The sequence below is a fragment of the Daphnia pulicaria genome, chromosome 8 (genome assembly GCF_021234035.1).
Source record: "Daphnia pulicaria isolate SC F1-1A chromosome 8, SC_F0-13Bv2, whole genome shotgun sequence".
NCBI lineage: Eukaryota > Metazoa > Arthropoda > Branchiopoda > Diplostraca > Daphniidae > Daphnia > Daphnia pulicaria.
The window spans coordinates 15,490,816-15,505,889 of record NC_060920.1 but is presented as its reverse complement, the minus strand read 5'-3'; the positions used below and the strand labels follow the sequence as shown (position 1 = coordinate 15,505,889).

Genomic DNA, 15,074 nt, shown 5'->3' with positions numbered 1-15,074 from the left:
TAACCGTTAATTAAAATAATGAAAAAAAAAACTGAAATTAAAAATTAACACACAATTTTATTTTATCTTGTGCATTTTTTAGACTTACGAGTTATGACTTATCTCCAAAGTCCAATCAGACAAAGAGTGATTTTGCAGCAGGGCAATGCTGTTATGTGTTTTCTTGCAAAATGCAGAATTGCAGACCACTTGTAAAAGAAATCGAAGTTGAAGTTTCAAAAAACGTTGTTCTTTTCCTTCGCATGGAAAAAAACAGTTAAGAGTTAGTATCAATCGTACTTATAGAAGTGGATGTCATAACAACTAAAAATGAATGCATCATCGTACTCGTACGAGGGTGATGTTTGCATTCATACAGATCCTGCGACGGGGTATCAATACAAGTGGAATGCTGAGGAAAAGAAATGGGAGCCCAATACTAAAATCGAGACACAAGTTACCGCTGATTCTAATGCCGAGGCAAAATACGAAAGGGTGGGAAATACTTATGTGTATAAGGATGAAAGTGGAAGACTTTTGGAATGGGATCTTGAAGCTAAAGAGTGGAAACCTAAACTTGAAACACAGGCCATCAGAAGGATTGCCAAGAATCCTGATGAAGAGTTTGATTCATCAGATGAAAGCGGAGAAGAAAAATTACTTGAACAGAAAAAAAGTGTGATCAATCATCATGTTCATGTGAATAGTGATGGAGTGAAAACCTACACTGATCCCTCTGATGGAACTATTTTCGAATGGGATGAAGAAAAAAAAGCCTGGTTTCCAAAGTTGGATGAAGAATTTATTGCTCGATATCAGTTAAGTTATGGTGGAGAGGCAAGTACAGAACCAGTTGCTGAACTGGAGAAGAAAAAGGTAGAACCTCCACCGAAAATTGAGAAAAAGCAAGTCAGTGAGCCAAATTGGTTTGAAGTTGATCAAACCAAGAACACTAAAGTTTATGTCACCAATCTTCCCACTGAGATAAATGAAGAAGAAATTGTTGAGTTTATGCAAAAGTGTGGAATGATTGAAAAAGACTTGGAAACTGGGAAACATAAAATAAAGCTCTACAGAAATGAGAATGGACAGGTGAAAGGAGATGCACTTTGCACCTATATCAAGGTAAGTTTATGAAATCACATATTTTATGGCTGATTCATTGCAAAATTTGGGCTGGAGTCGCCTTTGTTAATGGTAGTTCACAAATATAGTGGAGATTTCTGCATTGTAAGTATTTGTTATTAGAATCAATATCTTGTAAAACTGCTGAAAGGTTATACCTTGTACATAACTTGTGATTCCATTTATGCGATTGTTCTGGATCCATGTAAACACAGTGCCATTCACGTAAACGCCCTTCCGTCAGCTCTCCAAAGCCCAAAAAATTCATGGGTTGTCCAGTTGCTCCCCACAACCATCTTTGACCACTCCAATCGTACAATCCACCGATCCATCTTTCCAAACGAGCTATGTTGACGGAATGAGTTAAAAGTAAATGAAAAAGTGGGGTTATTAGTGACAAAGAATTTACCGAATTCTGGCCGAGAAAGATATGTTTGGATAGTGTTGTCTTCCCAGCGGCTATCAAGTACTGCTAACTGAGCTCCGTGGTCGCGACAGGCAAAGTGCGCATTTTGCCAGCTTGCTATGTACGAGCTGAAGTAATAGCAACCATTACCAAGACGAACAAAATCAGCAGGACAAAAGTAACGAGGCCTGACGAGAGATTCTGTGCAATCAAACAGACGAGTAAAAGGCGAGTAGTGTTAGTTGGAAGGAAAAATTATTAAAAAATGACACTTTTATTGTTACCTGATTTGTGTGACAGGAGAATCAGCAACAAAACGATTGCTCGCATTTTCGGACAAGTCTGTTAAACGATTCAACGGATTTTGACAGTGCAGTCACATGCGCGTACTGTCTTAAGTTGCTCTGGCGTCGTAGTGCTGAGTTTTGGTGCTTTTGAGTTCAGCTTATTCATTTTTTTCTTGACCGACCCCAAAAAAGTGACGTGAATGGCTGACAGACTCATTCTCTCTTCAGATTGGTGCCATGAGGCATCAACAGAAATTGATACGTTTCAGTCGAGAGGCTTTTTTATCCGATATGTTTGTCTCATCTTTCATAAGTCCCTGGAGATATGCGCTAGTTAATCAGCCGACAAGGAACCCTTTTATTAACATTTTTCATGCCTTTTTTGTTTAGATTGAATCCGTCGAGCTTGCCCTGAAAATTTTAGATGGGAGCGTTCTTAAAGACAAGACTGTTGGAGTTGAACGCGCCACGTTCACGCTCAAGGGGAACTATGACCCAACGAAAAAGCCGAGAAAGCGTAAGAAGAAGGACGTTGAAAAATTAAGGAAGAAACAAGAAAAGTAATTGTTACTTTACCAGAATATTGAAAATTAGCGAACACTTTAAACATCGACCATTACAACCTTTTTAGATTATTCGACTGGCGTCCAGATAAACTACGAGGTGAACGTGCTAGGAACGAGAATGTAGTAGTGCTGAAACGTCTTTTCAAACCAGAAGAATTTGATGTTAATCCTGCAATGCTTCTAGAATATCAACGCGATCTAAGAGAGGAATGTGCCAAGTTTGGACATGTTAAGCGTGTTGTCATTTTCGACGTAAGTTTTTATGGCTTAATTTCGGTCCATAATAGCAAGTTACTAATTAAGAAACGTAATTCATAGAGGAATGAAGAAGGAGCAGCCCAGGTATTCTTCAAAACTCCAGAAGAAGCGGATCGATGCGTTGAAGTACTGCATGGACGCTGGTTCGCAGGTCAAAAGATAACCGCCGAGACATGGGACGGACAAACAAAATACAGGTAAATAGTATAATTTTTTAAGGAGACAATATTTTACAAGTTTGTAATTCTCTGTTCGCAATCATCGTAATCATAGGAAGGATGAGACTGAGGAAGAAAAAGCTGCTCGATTGAAAAAATGGTCAGAATTCTTAACTAAAGAAGAGCAAGGTGAATCTGATGACGATTAAATGGATCGTATTTATCAGATGCGAACAGATGTGTCGAAATACACTTTTTCTTATCTGCTAACTAATCCTTCTCGATTTCACTTTACGTTGAACTGGGTGTTTGTTATCAGAAAAGAAGATATGCAAGCCTTTTCTGAGTTATTCGAATCGTGAATTGTTTGGCAAGTTAAGTTATTTAGGTTCACATGACGATGGCTTATGATGTATTGAACGTTAGCATTTATTTCAGTTCGGAATTTACGACGCATGGACTCAACTGGAACGACGGACACCTTGGAATTGATGAAGGATCGATTGAAAATACCCACTTTTAAAGTGGACACGTTTCTGAATTGAAGTGGACACGTTTCTGAACTGCATCAAGTAGGCAATCAATTTTTTTTATGAAACAATTTCTACATTGTTTGGTTTCGCGTCATCCTTGTTTTCGGCAGTGGCATCGTCTACGCGTTGTTTCTTGTTTCTATGTAAATTTTCGCCTACGAAGTAGACAGTACCAAAATAACTATTACTGTACAATACCAAACCATCAATAGTTACCATCGGATTCTGGTTGTGCAACGTCTGTCAAGCTGTCTTCTGTCAGCGGCCGTTTAACAGAGTGAGAAGCTGGTGCAATTTCTGAACTGGAGGATTTCTCTTCTGGCAGAAACCGATCAAGTCGTACAATAATAGCGGTCATGTTGTCACACCCTGTTCCATCCCCCAAAGTGTTGGGCGAAAGACATTCATCGAACAACTGTAAAAGATTGATTCCTTTCATTAATATCAAAAGTCTAAGTCCCTGTTAAGTAAAATACTTACTTCTTCGCAAATTTGTGACAAGGTTTTCGAATCAGCGAGACGAGGTCGAACGAAATCGATAACCTGTTGGTTGTTTTTTGAATTCCAAATGCCATCACAAGCCAAAACAAGAAAATCATCGCCTTCTTCTAAATCAATTGACTGGATATCCGGCAAAGCGGTGATCATTTGTTCTCGAGGTCCAAGTTCGGTGTTCTGCTTGTAAGCGTGATCTCCTAAAAGTTTATGATTGCATTTAAAATAAAGGTATCGGTATTAGTATTTGAATGTATTAACCGATCGCTCGTGATAAATTCAATCCTCCATTCACTCTGCCGTCTGCCGTTACAACTCCACCAGCCCGCTCGATGCGAGATCGCTCCGGCTCATCTTCTGGCTTGTGATCAGCACTGAGCGGAACGGCGCGCCCTTTTCGGCTAAGAACACACCGAGAGTCCCCGGCGTTTGCAACATACAAGGTATTACCATGAAGTAATCCCAACACAGCTGTACAACCACTGTCAGAGCCCGGCTATTTGAAAAAATAAAAATACAACACGCTGATTATTAGTTGGCCTGGATAACGCCTAATTAAGTATGCAACCACGTACTTCCTCTTTTAAATTCATTGAAAATTTTTTTGCTTTCCTTTCAGCTTCCTCCTCGTCTTCGTCTTCCTCATCTTCTTGATCTTCCCATTCATCATCATCGTCATCTTCCCTATCATCTTCGTCTTCCACAGCTGCATCTTCGTCAGAGCTCGTTTCTCCGTCAAAATCTTCATCTTCTTCGTCATCACCATCTTCGTCACTATCATCTTCTTCTTCATTAGTCACTATGGCCCTGAACAATGAAAAGGTATTTGTCAACTTTTAGTTTTGGTTTAAATTAATGATAAAATAAATTACTTGTAAAGTTCATCTGCTGATTTGCATCTGAGGGACCTTTTTCGCTCCTGACGCTTTGTATTTTTTTCCGTTTCACGGCGCTCGATCTCAATTTCTTCTGGTGTTTTTTCAACTGTTTTCCGGATGCTGTTACTTAATCCTTTGCCTACACCTTTCCCTTTTACGCTGACAGGCGCATCATTCGTCTTAGAATGATCGGTTTCATGGTTGTCAGACCCATTCTGAGTCTTGCCGTTCGTCTCTTTTTGCATTTCAGGTACCTGGTTTTCCAATTTTTCTGGAGAATTCGTTTTCACATTGTTATCTTCTTGAGACTCTTTTTCTTTAGATAATTTATCTTCCACTGCTTCGGCGGAATTATCTTCTACTTTATCAGCTGTTGCATCTGATCTGTTCTTGTGCTTTCTTCCTTTGGCACACATTTTGGATATCAGATCCAATGACAGTCCTTTGCTGTTTCCATCACTTCCATCTACAGAGTCCTTAATTCGTTTGCCATACCTAGAAATGAGGTCTTCAATCGACATGGTAGCTTCCTCATACAACTCAGACATTTCATCTGGATCATCTTCAGATGAACCTTCTTTAGTTTTATTGCCTGTTTGATAAATAAATGCAGCTCGTAACAGAATTATCACTGCATGTAAAATGGTGCTTACCAGCAATACAGTGTAAGGTTTTCACAACATCTTCTTTAGTCAAAAGATGATCAAAGCCTAAATATGCTTCTTCTAGAGCTTTGCTTATGTCACCTTGTTTATAGGAATCCAATGTTTTAAGAAAGTCTGGTAAATGCTCTGCACAGTATGCGGCTACTTCATGTCCTCCATGCCCATCATATACAGCAAACAAAGAAGTGTCAGTGTCAAAATTGAGTATACAGTTATGGGCATCCTGTATAAGAAGCTGTTAGAATGCAAAATCTTCCATTTCAATGTTAATCAGCGAATAAAAACCTCTTGTGAAACACGCCATCCTTGCATGGAACTTGCCCCGTAGCTAAGCTTCTGCTCGTTGCTCTTTTCATCACACGAGATCTTTTCAACAATTGGTTCCGACAAATAAGCACCCATTCCAGTGTAATTCACAGTTTAATGAACACTTAAAATATCAGAGAGATGTTGATTAAAGCGTAAAAGAAGACGTCACTCAGCAAAAATTTGTATCAATTCTTTAAGGTCGAAACGAACAAAACTTAATGAAGGCTTTTACCGCTTCGTTATTGGATAGCAGTAGTCAATCTTGTAACCGTTAGATGGGTGACGCAAATTTCTTGATCTCTATCTAGTGTTACTAACAAACACTTTTTAGAATATTACCTAGATGGCGTTTACCTACCATGTGGCATGTGCTGTGCTCAGTGCTCGTCTGCTAACTCTCGTGGGCGACTGTGTGGATGACTGGATGTGTGCGTTTTTGACTTGGGACAATTTTTACAAATTTTGAAATCAAATTAATCTCTTATTGAGTACCTTGATAGGTTTCATTGTTTTTCTTTGCATCATGGCGGAATCTGAAGTCATGGATTTTGCTAATGTTTTGGCAGCCGATATACCTCTTGCTGTTTCGAATCTAAACGATATCAAAACAATAGTGAACCAAGTTAACCAAATGGTTCGAAACCTAATAGATCGAGTTAAAAACAAAGAATTCCCTACGGCTCAAGGAATGAGTTTCCTGGATGTAAAAAACCAACTATTATTAAAATATTTGATGGATTTAAATTGTCTTTTACTGAAGAAAGTGTCTGGAGAATCTATTAAAGCAAGCAGTTCTATTGGTAATCTTACAACATAATTTTTAAAAATTATTCTTTGCTTTATACTTACATACTTTTTCCAGAGAGGTTGGTCGAAATCAGAACTTTATTGGAGAGAATGCGACCTGTTGAGCATAAACTTAGATACCAGATTGATAAACTCCTTAAGATAGCTACCACTGGAAAGTTTGAGACCACTGATCCTTTACAATTTAAGGCTAATCCAAACAATTTGATAAGCAAGGTAAATTTTTATTTAATAACCTGATTATCTTGATAAATAAATTTAGCATTTTTATATTCATTTTATAGGTTGACAATGATGCTTCTTCAGAGGAAGAAGAAGATCACAGGGATAAGAAATCAGGAGTTTATGTCCCACCAAAACTTGTTCCCATGAAATATGGTAGTACAGTTGTAGAGTTTATAGTACTTTTCATTTGATCTGGGTTTGACACACTATTTCAGATGGCGATGAAACTGCTGAACAGCGTTCAACAAAATTCGCAGACAAAGTTCGACGTCACGCATTGAGTTCGAGTGCATTGCAAGGTTTGAAAGAGGAGTTCATGGATACCCCAGTGGAAATTGTTGAGTCAACAGCCAATACTAGCAAGCAGAGTATTGCGCGTGAGCGTCAAGAACGCCAAGAGTAAGTCTTCTTGAAGTTGTACCGTCAATACCAGTAATTTTATATTAATTTTATTTCCTTGTGTAAATCATAGGTATGAAGAAACTTACTTCACTCGCTTGCCGTTTACTCGTCAAGAAAGGCACAGCAATCGTCAACAGTACTCAGCTAAGTCCCTTGCTAGCGAATTAGCAGGTATGGGTACTCTTCCCGAGACAAAGCGTAAAAGCCAAGGTGGAAAGAAGAAAGGTACACAATTATTCTTACATATAAACAAGTGTTTGGTATGCCTTAATGTTAAATTTTGTTTGATTTAGGAGGATTTAAAAAGAGGCGAAAGAATTAAGCATTGATTGTTTGCCAGTTATTCATCTTTTCGTATTACACATGTGACTCGATTAATTAGTTAATTCCTCTTGAACACGGTGGTACATACTAAGGGATTGCAAACTTATCCACAGGAAGCCGAATAGATTTTCATTAAAAACTATCCAATGACCCTCAACGAACGTAGGCTCTCGAAATCCTTCTTCTGCAATCTGTCCAAAACCATGGAATCTTTGGGCAAAATCATGATTCTCATCGTTAGTTTTAAAATACTGATATTAATAACTATGTTAAATACCTTGCTTTGCAGCTGTCGGGCACTTGATCGTGACGCTCAACGCAATCGTATGGAACAACGAAAGGCTGTGGTGTAGGTAACTCATGCCATTCAACTTCTGATGAAGCTGGCTGTACTGATTCAATATTTTCAAAGCTTTCCTGTTCTCTTTGGGAGAGGTGCATGCAGAATGGGAGATCTGCGCGAAAAGTAATTTGACCAGCCGGAATATTTTGATCACCCTTTGAAAAATAGAGGAGAAAGAAAAATTATTATTTTGCACAAACAAGTTACATGGAAGAAGTGTACCGAAATTTTAACAGCATTCACTTTGTTCACCTCTTCATAGGTAAGCATGATTAGCTCTAGGCCATGGGATGAGTATGTCCCCTTAATCATTCAATTGTTAGACAGTGTCAATATAATTAGCCATATATAACAACAGAGAGCTATATTAAATTACTTTGAATAGTCCTGGTTTGATTGGTACGCGAAAATCACATTGTTGAGGGAGAACTAGTTTCGAGTAATGAGTTTTTAAAGCTGTTTGTCGAAGTACCATGTACTTGTAGATCATTTGTGTTCGAGTATACGCTGAATGTTCTCCAAGATAGTCACTCTGTTCATCAAGCCAATTCTCTAAATCATCAAGAATATCTTGGTGATCTGCATTTTCAATACCATTTGCACATTGCCTTGTTAGGTAAAATGACTGAGGACTACTTGGAGTCAATGCCTATATGATTGTACAATTTCATTAATTGAAAGAAAAACTAAGACAGATATTAGCTAGGATTACCTTTTTCCCATAATGTAAAGCGCATTGGTGCTTTTTAAGTGGGTTGATGCAGCATGTAATGCTAAGGTTGTCCAGTTCATCTAACTCTATTGAAAATACTATTTTTGGCCTCAAAGGGTTACTTATGTGTGGATCCTTGGGGAGTTGTAGATCAAAGGCACATAATTTCTCATCTAAATACTAAAAAAACATGGAAATTTTTTTGTTTTCTTTTTTCTTTTAGGTTGATCAGACCTTTATATGTAATAGCCCTCCATAGCAATCTGCATGTCTATTCCACAAGCCCAAAAATTTCCCATACTTATGTAACACTAGAGACAAAGACAACACAGGTGATTTCTTTTCAAATTTCTTGCTAAGTTCTTTAGAGAAACCACTTACCTTTTTTATAAAACTTTTGTGCAAACCCACCACTAGCACGTAATTTTATTCCAAATTTTGTGTAACATGATGTTACCCAAACTTTGTCACTCAACATCAATTCATGAAAGAATTTACAGGTCGATGACAAAGAAATGATATCTAGTGGCGTTAATAGAGAGATTATCGCTTCCAATACTGTAACATTTACAAATAACATATTCAAAAACGTTAACATTTTGGGAAGGTATATAGAAAACAAACAGTAATGTATGTTATTTTTTATATCTAACCTTCATGTGGTAATGAGAACAATTCCATTATATCACGTTTTTTTTAACTGTTGTTATAAAGATTCTGATGATTTTTGTATTCAAGGCTTCAAGCAAAGTTAAGGATCCGCTGAAACGACCTTAAATTAAGAAAAAGCAGAAGATTCTAAAAGTAAACATAGAGAATGCCATCTATATGAGATTAAAACAATTGTGTATTATGATCATGTGCTGTATTTGTTATAGATTATCAAATTTATCATTGTCAGTATTATAGATTAACAGCTAAAAGTCATCTTCGGATACATTGGCGGGAATGGGTTTGATAAGAGGTTCATTCCGTGCAATCGGGCGGTTGCTATTTCCGAGACCGACTTGCCATGGCCGCGATTCATTTTGCCATTCGTCGATTGTCACATCCGAGTCAGACCCTTCTTCTAGACGCGGATCTTCTGCATCTAAATCAGAATCTTCTGTGTCTGTGTCCAAAAGATCGCTTTCATTTTTCAATCCAGCACGACGACTCCCAATTCCTTTAAAAGCTTTATTCAAATAAGAACCAAATTTACCTCACACATGTCAAAAGAAAATGCTTACGTGGTCGTGATCCGGATTTGTTTAGATCTTTGAGATCAGGACTCTCTAACGATCCCTCGCTAGATAAATCAAAATCTTGTCCTCCCTCCCACGTACCACCTACGGCAGCTTCGAGAGCCTAAAGTAATAACAATTTATGTTACTGTAACATTTTTAGGATTTTAACTCGATGGTTAGAAATCACCTGAAGAGTTTCTTCTTGTCTCAAACGTTCAGCCATTTTCCGAGCAGCAGCCTTTTCCCCAATTTATTAATTAGCAAGTTTTCCGAAAGGAAGTTTAATATTCACTTACTTGTCTTTCCTCTAGTTCTTGCTGTTCATTTTTCTCTAGTTCCTGCCACTGACTATCAAGATAAGAGAGACAACGGAATTTACTGACGTAATCTTCGTAGCATTGCCGTAGCTCAGCTTCAAGCTTTTCGAATTCATCCATAAAAGGTGGTCTATGTACGAATTAAAAAAAAAATTATTTATCATTTGTCATCACAACCATCACCAAACTTTGTAACACCTTATATTTTTCATTGTCTCCAAGCGCTTGCGAAGACGCTGGAGTTCTAGACTCTTTTTATCGATTTTTTGATCCAGCGAAGCTTCAGTATTAGATATACTATCAATGGCCTCCTGCTTTTGACTGATTTCCACCTCCATTTTTTTCATTTTTGATTGCAGTGCAGTTTCAATTTGTCCCAGCTCATAGGTTCGCTGTAGCACTTGATCACGCTGATTCTTCATACGCATCTCTTGGCCTAAAAAATCGTGTATGGAAGCTCCTTTTGTTGTAATCTCAGAAGCAAGTTGACGCATTTCACGAACATCTTCCGCCTTGAATCACATCGGTGTCAATACTAAAACCTTGTAAAGGTAGTCTAATAAATTTACTTGACCACCAAATCCGTAAAGAGAAGGCTCGTTATTGTCACCTCCTTTACGAGCAAGCTGCAAGGCCTCGTAAAAAAAATTGGCCACGTTGAGAAGTTCTCTCACTGCTATATTGTCCGCTAGATACAAATAATCATTAAATATTACTCGATCTATTACGGTTACATTTATCATGAATCACTTACCTTGGTAAAGTCTTTTAGGATTTAGCTTTATTTGTAATTTGGTATTCTGAAAGAGGAAAGTTATTATTGTATTAAATATCACGGGCATTAAAAATTTTAGTAATGATTTATTTAAAAGAAAGCATTTTACCAGGAATTTTACAACGGATGTTACGAAAACTACGCGCTCCTGTTCTGTTTTTATGAGAAAATTAATTCCACTGTTGACATCCAACTGCTGGCAAAACCAATTCAATATCTCAGCTACTAATCCGAAATTAGTCGATCGGAAATTCTCGCGAGAAATTAAACGCGGATAACCGAGTAAACACATTTTATCAATAAAATCTGTAATTTTTAGAAACCATTACAAAAAGAGGAAACATGTATCGTCTCAAAGATTTTACAGAAATCTATATTTTACCTGTAATTTCTCGATACGACATTTTTTAAATTTTGTTGGGCTGCTTTAAAAAGGAATGAATAAGTCTTGAGGCGACGTTTGTTTGAAAGCATGGCTATTGATGTCTCCATAGCAACTCTGTGTTTAGGGAATGACATGGTTATTATTTTATTCTAAAATTAACACCTACAATTTTTACTGTTTACACATAAAAGATTTTATGATTAAATATTTCTCAAATATTGTATGATTGTAAATGATAACTTTTCAAAATGTAAGCGAATTTTCAAGATAACGATTCCAATGATGGGGTGTTTAGGGCTGATGGCAAACTGGTACCTCATTTTAATGGCGAAGGATTTCGGCTGTGAACGTGTCTTGGCCCTGTTCACGTGTTGTTGCTCTTGAAGCAAATGTGTTACCAGTAAATTTGTGACTTTTGGGCATGACGTTTTGACGAAAAATTATTGAATCCACTGCTATTTGTTTCTCTAGTTTGATTTGTTTCATTTTGTTGACATTGTGCATTTTTGTTATGCCTGCTTCGGTGGCCGATCCGGTGGCTCTCGTACTGCGAACCGCTTTGAGCGGGAAAAAGGGTCCTTACTCGCATGAAACGGAAAATGCTCCAGAATTACTCGAGGATCGGTTGGCAGCATCTGCCAAGAGAGTATTGCTCTCATCCATTGAATATGAACCTGCTCCTAAACAACAACTACTTTCGCTGGACACATTGAAGAGCAAGTATACTGTGCTCAATTCCAGCCTTTCTGCTAAAATCACATCCCTAAATGGTATTTTTATCAGTTCCGAGTTATTTCTTTCCCTTATTTACAAGTTTGTTACATATATTAATGATATTCAATGTAGGATCAAGTCCTGTGACAATTCAAGATTCGCTACCAGCCCCCAAGGTCACCCTGTTTCGAAGTGAAGATGTGAAAGTTGGGTGGAAAGGCTCTGTACCAGTTGGAGCTGGCATGATAAATATGGGAAATACTTGTTATATGAATTCAACGTTACAAGTAAGTATTAAATCCTTTCTATGTACGTGCATTATTTAATGTGTTTTTTTTTTATTATTTTAGGCACTTTTCCACGTCCCATCATTGTCTAACTGGCTGTCAAGTGTTAGGCAATGTAAAAACTGTGATCCTAATGGAAGTCAGCTATGTGTTGTGTGTATTATTGCTAAGACACTTCAGTCTACGCACGACAAATCAGGATCTGTTATCAAACCCATTTTGGTCTACAATAGACTAAAACTGATTTGCAAACATTTAGTTCATGGAAGGCAAGAAGATGCCCATGAATTTATGCGATACTTAATGGAAGCTATGGAAAAGGCGTATCTTCAGAGCGTCGGTGGAACTAAACTCGACTCGCGTAGTAAAGAGACTAACCCTCTCGGGCAGATATTTGGAGGTTACATACGAACTGAGGTTACTTGTTTGAAGTGTAAACACACATCAACCACCTTCCAACATTTTCAGGTATTTTTTAAAAAAAGGTGGCAATGATTAATCAAGCAAGTTAATATTTTTCTTATCTTCTTTATATGTAGGATATCCCTTTGGATATTCAGCATGCCTCAACTCTAGATGATGCTTTGGGTCATTATTTCCGTCGCGAGAGGCTTGAAGGAGACAATGCTTATAAATGCGAAAAATGCAAGAGCAAGGTCCCTGCTACCAAAAAATTTTCTATTGAGCGAGCCCCGAATGTACTGTGCATCCAGTTGAAGCGTTTTGGACTCATGGGCGGGAAAATGTCCAAGCACATCCAGTTCAGTCGTAACCTGAACTTGAATCGCTTTCTTTTTCATCAGTCGTCGGGTGGACCCTGTGTTACCTACAAGTTTGTATCGCTCATCAATCACATGGGTCCATCACAGCATTGCGGTCATTACACCGCGATTGCAGAGGCAAGCAACGGACAACTGTATCTCTTCGACGATTGCTCCGTCCGTCTAATCTCACTTAATGTCGCAATGAGTACGGGCGCATATGTATTGATCTACGAGAAAGTGCAATCGTCTCCTTCTACTCCTACTAATAGTATGGCTAAAATAAGTAACATCCAAGCTAACAGTCCAGCTCCTACGCCTAAGCTTCCGATTCCACGACCGGCGATAATTTCAGAGCCCTCTCGTCCAAAAATCCAAATTGAACTAAAAAAGGCTGATCCTCTTCTAACGAAACCTCGATTGATTATGCGAAACGGGTCGGCACTATTCAAATCTTCTACGGCGCTCCCCCCTTCTCCTGTTGTTAACGGATCAGCCGTCAAGGAAGAACCACGCGTCGTCCCTGTAACTGCTCCAAAAACCTCCCCACTTAAAAATCCGACCGCCTTGGTGCCTTACGATGGCGAATCGTCGGATGAAGAACCAGAGAAAGAAACTGCCACAACCAATGCTACCACAGAAACCAATTCATCATCTGCTGTTTTGAAAGCTACCGAAACCAAGTGGCAAGTCAGCCCTTCTCCAACTCCTATTGAGGCACCAACTACAGTGTCAAGTAACGGTGGGGCCACAGTCGCCACTAAGTGGCAAGTATCAGATAACACTCAGCAGGACAACAGCAGCAGCAGTACCACTAGCAGCGGCAGTGTCAGTCAGAAATGGATCGTTCGATCATTGAGTGATACTGAATCGGAGAGAGCTAATCCAACACGTAGTGAACAGAAGGTTTACTATAGCGACACAGAGATGGATCCACCCTCTACTAAGGCCACACCACCTTTAAGAAAACTGGGTAACAAGATTCGTCTCATTAGTGGGAAAATATTTGGACCTTCCACTAAGCAAGTCGACGCTAAACTGACAAACGAAACTTGTAAAAATAATGATGCAACCCTTCCGACTGAACCAGTCAAAGAAACGAAATCCGAGCCCGTCAAGGAGGAGCATTCCTCCATAACCAGCACTGACCCAGCAACGAATACACTGCCTGCTGCTGACATGCCTGCTAAGTGCAGTAATGTAAAATGGGATGGAAGTCGCACTACTGATACAGTAAAGGAATTACTCCGCATGTCTCATAGTGGATTCAGCGATCAAGGTATTTTATTACTTTTTTATCGTGATTTCGTTTTAGCGTCTTTACTAATTCTTTTCTTCTCTTAGTTCGAACTTGGGATGGAGGCAAAAGTCATTTGACGAAACAAGTAGAGGATGACAAGCGCTTACAGCGCAAACGGACAGCTGACGACTTGGTGGACGAAGAAATAGACAAGGGAAAGGTCAGTAAGAAAGAAACTTATGTTTGGCGATGCTTGTTCTAATTATAATCTGGTGATATAGACTAAGAAGATCAAGTCCAACAAAGAGGAAAACACTGAATCCAGTCCTTCTCGCAATGGTTACAACCCGTTCCAAGTGTTTCAAGACTCTGTTCAGAAGAACAAAGACCAAAAGCAGCAACATCATAAACCCGATCATTTTAACAATAATCAATCTCACAGTCGATATGGTTATCAAGGTAATCGGGGTAAGGGCTTTCGCAGTCGTGGAGGATCAGACCATCATCGATCGAAAAGTCAATCTTGGCGTCGGTTTCGGTAGTGCATCCCATCAAATTTTCTCTTTGTTGTAATTTTCACGCCATCTTACTCTAAAATTCACATTGGTTATAATCGTAATTCTTTTTTGTTGCCATTGGGAAAACTTGTGTAGGGGGTTCAAATTTAAAGTGACCCAATGTCTTCTTTCCATCTCTTCTAGCCACTACCGTGTAGTTTTGTTCCTCAATTACGGTTTGATTTATCGATGCAAGAAGCGCGCATTAATGGATATCATAAATGATGAAAAAATAATAAAAATAAAAAAACCAGCGTTATCTATCTGTAAAAATATATAACAATATTTTACACCCCACTTTCTAACAATTTTCTTTTTTTCTTATTAAGAATTTGATTTC

General features: G+C 38.5%; 7 protein-coding genes across 8 annotated transcripts; 3 read left to right on the top strand and 4 right to left on the bottom strand.

Annotated features, from left to right (window-relative positions):
- The first annotated feature begins 126 nt into the window (after positions 1-126).
- LOC124310674 (HIV Tat-specific factor 1 homolog) lies at positions 127-3,049 on the top strand. The gene is made up of 5 exons (XM_046774629.1): positions 127-1,104; positions 2,188-2,357; positions 2,429-2,615; positions 2,682-2,818; positions 2,895-3,049. Exons 1-5 carry the CDS (start codon positions 310-312, stop codon positions 2,986-2,988), a joined length of 1,383 nt encoding a protein of 460 aa, XP_046630585.1. The 5' UTR covers positions 127-309; the 3' UTR covers positions 2,989-3,049.
- On the bottom strand, positions 1,131-1,937 carry LOC124310678 (C-type lectin domain family 10 member A-like). Its single transcript, XM_046774635.1, has 4 exons — positions 1,795-1,937; positions 1,514-1,711; positions 1,263-1,449; positions 1,131-1,202 (listed from the first exon to the last, which is right to left on the bottom strand). Exons 1-4 carry the CDS (start codon positions 1,838-1,840, stop codon positions 1,139-1,141), a joined length of 495 nt encoding a protein of 164 aa, XP_046630591.1. The 5' UTR covers positions 1,841-1,937; the 3' UTR covers positions 1,131-1,138.
- Positions 3,050-3,174: 125 nt separating the features above from the next.
- LOC124310673 (protein phosphatase 1G-like) lies at positions 3,175-5,910 on the bottom strand. The gene is made up of 8 exons (XM_046774628.1): positions 5,636-5,910; positions 5,339-5,573; positions 4,680-5,277; positions 4,383-4,614; positions 4,069-4,303; positions 3,793-4,007; positions 3,529-3,727; positions 3,175-3,467 (listed from the first exon to the last, which is right to left on the bottom strand). The coding sequence occupies exons 1-8, from the start codon at positions 5,750-5,752 to the stop codon at positions 3,370-3,372; spliced, it is 1,929 nt and encodes a 642-aa protein (XP_046630584.1). The 5' UTR covers positions 5,753-5,910; the 3' UTR covers positions 3,175-3,369.
- Positions 5,911-6,034: 124 nt separating this feature from the next.
- Positions 6,035-7,471, top strand: LOC124310677 (neuroguidin-like). The gene is made up of 6 exons (XM_046774634.1): positions 6,035-6,459; positions 6,522-6,682; positions 6,751-6,844; positions 6,907-7,090; positions 7,164-7,318; positions 7,387-7,471. The coding sequence occupies exons 1-6, from the start codon at positions 6,183-6,185 to the stop codon at positions 7,413-7,415; spliced, it is 900 nt and encodes a 299-aa protein (XP_046630590.1). The 5' UTR covers positions 6,035-6,182; the 3' UTR covers positions 7,416-7,471.
- On the bottom strand, positions 7,419-9,272 carry LOC124310676 (F-box only protein 31-like). Its single transcript, XM_046774632.1, has 8 exons — positions 9,126-9,272; positions 8,854-9,030; positions 8,707-8,783; positions 8,473-8,652; positions 8,137-8,409; positions 7,983-8,063; positions 7,695-7,915; positions 7,419-7,627 (listed from the first exon to the last, which is right to left on the bottom strand). The coding sequence occupies exons 1-8, from the start codon at positions 9,151-9,153 to the stop codon at positions 7,468-7,470; spliced, it is 1,197 nt and encodes a 398-aa protein (XP_046630588.1). The 5' UTR covers positions 9,154-9,272; the 3' UTR covers positions 7,419-7,467.
- Positions 9,273-9,381: 109 nt separating this feature from the next.
- LOC124310675 (clusterin-associated protein 1-like) lies at positions 9,382-11,565 on the bottom strand. Of its 2 annotated transcripts, none has more exons than XM_046774630.1 (10): positions 11,491-11,565; positions 11,173-11,289; positions 10,900-11,096; positions 10,770-10,815; positions 10,585-10,703; positions 10,214-10,527; positions 9,995-10,145; positions 9,886-9,936; positions 9,702-9,819; positions 9,382-9,646 (listed from the first exon to the last, which is right to left on the bottom strand). In XM_046774630.1, exons 2-10 carry the CDS (start codon positions 11,192-11,194, stop codon positions 9,390-9,392), a joined length of 1,275 nt encoding a protein of 424 aa, XP_046630586.1. In that variant the 5' UTR covers positions 11,195-11,289; positions 11,491-11,565; the 3' UTR covers positions 9,382-9,389. The 2 variants fall into 2 exon arrangements, with proteins under 2 accessions (XP_046630586.1, XP_046630587.1); XM_046774631.1 differs by having other exon boundaries at positions 9,382-9,637.
- LOC124310672 (ubiquitin carboxyl-terminal hydrolase 36-like) lies at positions 11,525-15,031 on the top strand. The gene is made up of 6 exons (XM_046774627.1): positions 11,525-11,945; positions 12,022-12,176; positions 12,240-12,644; positions 12,716-14,216; positions 14,282-14,397; positions 14,459-15,031. Exons 1-6 carry the CDS (start codon positions 11,687-11,689, stop codon positions 14,717-14,719), a joined length of 2,697 nt encoding a protein of 898 aa, XP_046630583.1. The 5' UTR covers positions 11,525-11,686; the 3' UTR covers positions 14,720-15,031.
- The last annotated feature ends 43 nt before the right edge of the window (positions 15,032-15,074 follow it).

Bases quoted from the DNA above. Each gene is read 5' to 3' on its own strand.
- LOC124310674 (XM_046774629.1), top strand. From the start codon at position 310: ATGAATGCATCATCGTACTCGTACGAGGGTGATGTTTGCATTCATACA. The intron at 2,616-2,681 runs GTAAGTTTTTAT...CGTAATTCATAG, and splicing joins AGCGTGTTGTCATTTTCGAC to AGGAATGAAGAAGGAGCAGC. The intron at 2,819-2,894 runs GTAAATAGTATA...TCGTAATCATAG, and splicing joins GACGGACAAACAAAATACAG to GAAGGATGAGACTGAGGAAG.
- LOC124310678 (XM_046774635.1), bottom strand. From the start codon at position 1,840: ATGCGAGCAATCGTTTTGTTGCTGATTCTCCTGTCACACAAATCAG. The intron at 1,712-1,794 runs GTAACAATAAAA...TTGATTGCACAG, and splicing joins TCTCCTGTCACACAAATCAG to AATCTCTCGTCAGGCCTCGT. The intron at 1,450-1,513 runs GTAAATTCTTTG...CCGTCAACATAG, and splicing joins TCTTTCTCGGCCAGAATTCG to CTCGTTTGGAAAGATGGATC.
- LOC124310672 (XM_046774627.1), top strand. From the start codon at position 11,687: ATGCCTGCTTCGGTGGCCGATCCGGTGGCTCTCGTACTGCGAACCGCT. The intron at 12,645-12,715 runs GTATTTTTTAAA...CTTTATATGTAG, and splicing joins CCACCTTCCAACATTTTCAG to GATATCCCTTTGGATATTCA. The intron at 14,217-14,281 runs GTATTTTATTAC...TTCTTCTCTTAG, and splicing joins TAGTGGATTCAGCGATCAAG to TTCGAACTTGGGATGGAGGC.
- LOC124310676 (XM_046774632.1), bottom strand. From the start codon at position 9,153: ATGGAATTGTTCTCATTACCACATGAAG. The intron at 9,031-9,125 runs GTTAGATATAAA...TAAATGTTACAG, and splicing joins GTTCTCATTACCACATGAAG to TATTGGAAGCGATAATCTCT. The intron at 7,916-7,982 runs GTACACTTCTTC...TATTTTTCAAAG, and splicing joins TGAATGCTGTTAAAATTTCG to GGTGATCAAAATATTCCGGC.
- LOC124310677 (XM_046774634.1), top strand. From the start codon at position 6,183: ATGGCGGAATCTGAAGTCATGGATTTTGCTAATGTTTTGGCAGCCGAT. The intron at 6,845-6,906 runs GTAGTACAGTTG...ACACTATTTCAG, and splicing joins ACTTGTTCCCATGAAATATG to ATGGCGATGAAACTGCTGAA. The intron at 7,091-7,163 runs GTAAGTCTTCTT...TGTAAATCATAG, and splicing joins GAGCGTCAAGAACGCCAAGA to GTATGAAGAAACTTACTTCA.
- LOC124310673 (XM_046774628.1), bottom strand. From the start codon at position 5,752: ATGGGTGCTTATTTGTCGGAACCAATTGTTGAAAAGATCTCGTGTGAT. The intron at 3,728-3,792 runs GTAAGTATTTTA...AATCTTTTACAG, and splicing joins TGTCACAAATTTGCGAAGAA to TTGTTCGATGAATGTCTTTC. The intron at 3,468-3,528 runs GTAACTATTGAT...TCTACTTCGTAG, and splicing joins TGCACAACCAGAATCCGATG to GCGAAAATTTACATAGAAAC.
- LOC124310675 (XM_046774630.1), bottom strand. From the start codon at position 11,194: ATGTCGTATCGAGAAATTACAG. The intron at 10,816-10,899 runs GTAAAATGCTTT...TTCCTCTTTCAG, and splicing joins CATCCGTTGTAAAATTCCTG to AATACCAAATTACAAATAAA. The intron at 9,647-9,701 runs GTAAGCATTTTC...ATTTGAATAAAG, and splicing joins CAAATCCGGATCACGACCAC to CTTTTAAAGGAATTGGGAGT.